At 38.9% G+C, this 6,760-nt stretch overlaps 1 protein-coding gene across 1 annotated transcript; it reads left to right on the top strand.

Moving 5' to 3' along the window:
• The first annotated feature begins 4,119 nt into the window (after positions 1-4,119).
• LOC140518011 (aurora kinase A-like) lies at positions 4,120-6,000 on the top strand. The gene has a single exon (XM_072629716.1). The coding sequence runs from the start codon at positions 4,229-4,231 to the stop codon at positions 5,441-5,443; it is 1,215 nt and encodes a 404-aa protein (XP_072485817.1). The 5' UTR covers positions 4,120-4,228; the 3' UTR covers positions 5,444-6,000.
• Positions 6,001-6,760: the final 760 nt, after the last annotated feature.

Raw genomic sequence — 6,760 nt, 5'->3', positions numbered from 1 at the left:
AAGGGCTGGAAAAACAGGTTAGGGTAAAGTTGTAAAGAGCTTTAAAAAAACTGAACAGTTTACTTTTGAAACTATAGGAAGCTACTAGAGTTGTTTATAGGAGTGTGACATCATTAGATCTGTATCAGCCACTGTGGAAGACGGACTGGAGTGGGGAATAACCTAAGGCAAAAGAGCAACTACAGTAATTTAGACAATCAGTGAGGAGAACCTGAACTAAAGCATTGGCTGTGTGAATAGAGACAAGGGATCGGGTGTGAAACATAGTGGTAGAAATAGCAAGATTTGGCAATTGGAGAAGTCGATGATGATGCTGAAGTTTGGGAAAGGGATGGATCTTGGAAAGATAATGAGTTCAGTTTTGGACATGTTAAGTGTCAAATAACCACAGTTTATTCAGTTTGAGATGTCTGATAGGCAAATGGTATTGCAGGAATGTAGCTCAGGAGAGAAATTAGGGATCAAGATATATCAGCACAACACAGATTGTAGATATAGATATAAATGTATAGATATACATACAAAAAGAGAGATACGGAGAGATACACATACATACCCCCCCTCCCCCCCATATCGATGGGAGCTAATGAGATAACCAAGAAAGAGAAAGAAGAATAAGAATATGGGGCCAAGAAAGAAACTGAGGGAACATCCATAGTTAGGGCATATGATATGGATGATTTGCCATTCAGCAAAGAAGACCAAGAAGGAATAAACAAACAGGTAGGAGAACCAGGAGAGAAAAGTGTCATGAGAGGAAGGTAGGCAGGAAAAAGTGGTGAGTAATAATGAAGACAGAGCAAAGACCATCAGATTTGGCAATTAAGAGATCATTAGCAGTGTCCAGTTTATAAATGGTCAAATGATATGAAAAAGCAGTTCTCAAGGGAAGAAATCTAATGTATTAATAGCTGTGTAAAAGTGCTGCAAATTACTAATAATTAGAAAAATCCTAATTAAACCAATTCTGAGGTACTATCTCACATGCATCAGATTAGTGAAATAAACAAAAAGGAAAATAATACATGTTGAAGGGGCTATGGGAAAACACACACCTTAATGGATGATTGTTGAAACTGTGAATTGGTATAGCCACTCTAAATTAATTCTGCCTTTAGAACTATGTCAAAAAAGTTTTCAAACTATGTATATCATTTGATCTAGCAATATCATTGTTAGTCCTATACCCTAAAGAGATCAAAGAAAGATAAAAGGGAACTATATATACAAAAATATTTATAGCAGCTCCTTTTGTGGTGGCAGAGAACTGGAAAGTAGGGGGCTGGCCTCAATTCACAAATGGCTTAACAAATTATGGTCTATGAACGTAACGAAATACTACTGTGCCATAAGGAATAATAAGGTTGGAAATCAGAGTATAAAATGTTGAACCATAAGTGAAAAAGGTGAAAATGGAGGGAGCAAATGGAGGCAGTTTTTTCTAGGAGTTTGAGAATTTGGATATGACAATTCTGTTTATTTAAAGAAATGATGGGATTCTGTTTATTTAAAGAAATGTTGGGATTCTGTTTGTTCAAAGAAACGATGGGAACTTTACTGGGCATTTGCTAATGCATGTTTCACTTAGGGTTAAAGCTTTAAATACCATTCTCAACTAGGTTCATATTATCTCCCCCAAATACCATAATAAACCATTTAATGAAGAATGGTGCCAAATCTTTCTTTTATCCACTAGTTCACCTAAGAAAATAACTAATTAAGACTTACTGAAGTACTAGCAGTTTAAACACAATATGAACTTTCTCTTCCAAAGAGAAATGTCCAAAAGTACTAGGGGACACTCAAGAATTTTCCCAGCACAGGATATTAACTGTATCTGGGAAGACTAGCCTTGTTTAGAGTCCACATAGGTACAGTTAGCTGGTACAGTGGATAGAGTACTGGGCCTAAAGTCAGGAAGACTCATCTTCCTGAGTTCAAATCTGGCCTCAGAGACTTACTGGGTTGCCCGGGGCGACTCCCGGGCCTTCGCCTTCTACTTACCTATCCCCGGTCCTCGGACGTCTCCGGCCCTCCTCCTGGTTCGGGGGAGGGAATTCCCTCTCCCTGTTGGGGGAGGGGAATAAACAGGCAGAGCACCCGAAAGGAGTTGCAGCCAGCAAGCTTTATTCCGTTTCTCTCTCCCCAGCTCTCATGGTCATCCCCTTTTATTATCCCCTGTCTCCTCCCCCGTACCTCCCATGGGCGGGCGAGCTCCTCCCAAGTGCCTCCCCGTGGGTGGAGCCAGCCTGTTACCAGGGCCATCCCAGTACCCCATGGCTTGCTAGAACAGCTAGCCTGCCACGTAAGCAGGTTTGGACCCTCAGGCGTCTCACGGTCCTCACGGGGGACCCCGGTCCAGAGCTGTCCCCCAACACTGGGTGTGTGATCCTGAGCAAGTCACTAAATTCAATTTATCTCAGTTCCTCATCTATAAAATGAACTGGAGAAGAAAATGGCAGACCAATGCCTTTGCCAAGAAAACCCCAAATGAGGTCACAAAGAGTTGGACACAGTTGAAATAATTGAACAAGAGTCCATATACAAGAACCAAGATGGTTCTTGAGCTAAGACATAGATAATGTCCCCTTATTACACACCCAGCTCCTATTTTAAGACCTTATAAATATAGTTTCAGTTCTCCAAAACAGCATTTTGCTTTCTCAGATAGTCAGTGAACAAAATCTCCCACTTTCTCATCCCCTATACCTAATAGGGTGTCAAATCTTGTCAATTCTACTTCTACAACATCTGTCACATACTCACACATACTATACGCTATTAAAAAGTCTTATATATGACATTATAGAATACATAATATTGTCATATTACATTGTTGCTGTTCAGTTGTGTCTGAGTCTTCGTGACCCCATGGACCATATTGTGGGGTTTTCTTGGCAAAGATACTGCAGTGATTTGCCATTTCTTTCTCTAATGAATTAAGGCAAACAGAGGTTAATTAACTTGCCCAGGGTCACAGAAGTAGTGTTTGAAGCTTGATTTGAACTCAGGTCTTCCTGTTTCTAGACCTCCACCCTCTCCAATGAGCCATTTAGCTGTCCCATCATATTATATAAACCATTATAAAGTCTTAATGTCAAACCCATATTACTACAATAGTCTCCTAACTGGTTTCTCTGCTTTCAGGTTCTGTCCTCTTCATTCCATCCACAGTTACCAAAACTCTCTATTTGAAACAGAGATCTGACCATGCAAGACACTGCCCATTAAAAAACTTCCAGTGATTCCCCTATTGCTTCCAGGATAAAATACAAATCCTCAGCCTAGATTTTAAGACCTTCCACATTATGGGTTCAATCTCCTTTTCCAATCTTATTTCATATTATAGTGGAGTCATATATTATATTCACTTTGCAATGGAGTCATGTGCACGAAGATTAGACTCAAAGTCACTAAGGCAAAAACAACATTGTGTTGCCCATAAAGTGCAGCCAGTATCTTTAAATAAGTGGAGATGGAAAGTGGGAAAGATAGGTGATACAGTGGACAGAATTCTGGTCCTAGAATCAGGAAGATCCAAGTTCAAATCTAGTCTCAGGCATTTACTAGCTATATCTCACTACCCGAGTCACCTAACCTTTGTTTGCTTCAGGTGCTCATCTATATAATGAGGATAATAATAACACTTAGTTCCCAGTTGTGTTGTGAGGATCAAATGAGATAATAATTGTATAGTTCTTATCACAGTGCCTAGCACATAGTAAGTACTGTATAAAAGGAAGCAGCTATATAGCTCAGTGGATAGAGTGCTGGGCCTGGAGTCAGAAAGATCTGAATTCAAATCCAGCCTCAGATAGTTAGTAGCAGTGTGACCCTGGGCAAGTCACTTAACTTCAGTTTGCCTTAATCCACTGGAGAAGGGAATGGCAAACCAAGAAAGCCAAGAAAACCCCATGGACAGTATTGGTGTTCTATGGTCCAAGGGGTAATGAATAGAGGGATACCACTAAACAATAACAGATGGAAAGGGGGTAGAGTTTCTTAGAAACAGGGTTCTTAATTTTTTTTGTTATGTACCCCATTAACAATAATGTTTTTAAATGTATAAAGTAAAAAACATGCAGGATTACAAAGGAAATCAATTCTGTCTAAATAATTAAAAAATATTTTCCCTGATTTCTCTTTTCCAGCGACCTAGTGAGCGGATGTGACTTGAGGCCGGAGGTTTTTTTTAATCTCTCCTGGGAAAAGTACGAGAAGACGCAACATGGAGAAATCTAAAGAAAACAGTGTTTCAGGACCTAGCAACAAGATGACTCCACTTGGGGAAGGTCCAAAGCGTGTGCCTGTGACTCAGCAGATTTCTTCTCAGAATCGGTTACCTACAAGTAGTGGGCAAGCTCAGCGAGTCTTATGTTCATCAAATACTCTTCTAGTTTCTTCCCAGGCACAAAAGAATATCTCCAGTCATAAAGCAATTCACACTCAACAGCCACAGAAGTTACAACCAGCACCTGTAATTCATCCTGTATCAAGAACACCAAATAGCACTCTAAACACTGAGCAGTCTCAGACACCAGCGTCAGCAAACACTTCTGGAAAGGGAGAACCACCAAGGCAGAAAAATGAGGAAACAAAAAAAAGGCAGTGGGCATTGGATGACTTTCAAATTGGTCGCCCTTTGGGAAAAGGAAAGTTTGGAAGTGTTTACTTGGCACGAGAGAAGCAAAGCAAGTTTATCCTGGCACTTAAAGTGCTTTTTAAGTCCCATCTGGAAAAAGCAGGAGTTGAACATCAGCTGAGGCGAGAAGTAGAAATACGGTCTCATCTTAGGCATCCTAATATTCTGAGATTATACGGTTATTTTCATGATGTCACAAGAGTTTACCTAATTCTAGAATATGCACCTCGTGGAGAAGTCTATAGAGAGCTTCAAAAGCTTTCAAAGTTTGGTGAACAGAGAACGGCTACTTATATCACAGAACTGGCAGATGCCTTATCATACTGCCACTCAAAAAAGGTGATTCATCGTGATATTAAGCCAGAGAACTTACTACTTGGATCAGATGGAGAGCTGAAGATTGCAGATTTTGGCTGGTCAGTTCATGCCCCATCATCTAGGAGGACAACTCTTTGTGGCACACTTGACTATCTACCTCCTGAGATGATTGAAAGCAGGATGCATGATGAAAAGGTAGATCTTTGGAGTCTTGGAGTTCTGTGCTATGAATTTCTAGTTGGAAAACCTCCTTTTGAGGCAGAAACTTATCAAGAAACTTACAGAAGCATTTCAAAGGTTGAATATAAATTCCCTGACTTTGTAACAGAAGGGGCTAGAGATCTCATTTCAAGACTTTTGAAGCATAATCCTTACCAAAGGCTGACACTCAAGGAGGTCCTTGAACATCCTTGGATCATAGCAAATTCTTCGAAATCACCAAGCGGCCGAAAAAGCAAAGAATCAAACAGTGCAAAATCTTAAGATTCTTAACTTTAGGAAATTTGAGCCAAGATTATTATGTTATCATATAAGAAATGCTACTGAAGCGGGATATAGTTTTGGGAAATTGTCTTCTGTCTGGGGTGTTGAAGGGGGAAAAAATTAACTTGAATGGTCAATACCTTAACTTGCACTAGTTCTAATCTTCAGTACTGTGAGTTAAGTGAGAAAATGCAACTACTTAAAACATCATTCTGAAGTAAGACAGTTGAAGGAATAAAAGCAAGCACAAAGTGGCTTATTGGCTCAGTCCTCTGAGGCAGGTGGAAACAGAGGAGCTGCCAAAGAGCCTGTGTTAAGATGCCCTAGGCACAGAAAAAAGTTGGACTACAGTTGTCTTCATCTTGGTGTCTCTTTAAGGACAGTGCAATAACTTCCCAGTAACTCTAAGTGTTGTTGTTGTTTTTTAATTTATTGGGCAGATGAGGCTTTTGTCATGTGGTCTCAGTCTGAACAAAACTGGTAAATCCCTGTGAACACTGATTGTCTTTTCTATACTGTTTGAATGTTCACTGTCCTACCAATTTATTAAATAAAGACTTGTTTAAAAAAAAATATTTTCCCCATCTGAATGCAGAGTGAAGCAGACTATTTTCTTTTTTTGTTTTGTTTTTTTTTCCTTCTCATGGTCTCTCCCATTCATTATAATTCTTCTATACCACATGACTAATGTGAAAATATATTTAATAGGAATGTATATACAAAGCCTATATATTAGATTGCAGGCTGTCTTGGGGAAGGAGCAGGGAGGGAGGGGAAAAATTTAAAACTTATGGAAGTAAATGTTGAAAACTAAAAATAAATAAATTAACTTAAAAAGGAACAATTAGAAATAAAGCTTGAAATTAAAACAAATATTTTTCCCATCCAAATTCAAATCTCCCTCTCCTAAGACTCAATGCTCTAAAAGACAAGATTCTATAGCTGTGAGCATCTGACTATGGAAATATAAATGTAAATTTTATTTTTCACTACACCCCAATCTACTATCAGTAGAGAGGAAGAGTCAGGACTACTATTCAAACAAAGACAGGGATAGTGGTAGGGATAGGGATAGGGACTAGACCTAGAAGGAAACATCTACTAATCTAGGTTGGTACCATTCCTGAAAATATGATCAGAGAGTTGCCTACAATAATAGTATCAAACTCAAATAGAAACCAATCATTGTGAAAACCACAAATTGACATTATGTAGTATTGCATTTTGATTTATTTAATTAAATATTTTCTAATTACATTTTAATTTGGTTCTTTGTTGTATGTTTGACACCTCTGTGGTAAGAGCATGATTAAGCGA

This window comes from Notamacropus eugenii, chromosome 1, assembly GCF_028372415.1.
Source record: "Notamacropus eugenii isolate mMacEug1 chromosome 1, mMacEug1.pri_v2, whole genome shotgun sequence".
Classification (NCBI taxonomy): domain Eukaryota; kingdom Metazoa; phylum Chordata; class Mammalia; order Diprotodontia; family Macropodidae; genus Notamacropus; species Notamacropus eugenii.
The sequence above is the reverse complement of the archived record's forward strand: the minus strand, read 5'-3'. Positions and strand labels throughout refer to the sequence as shown.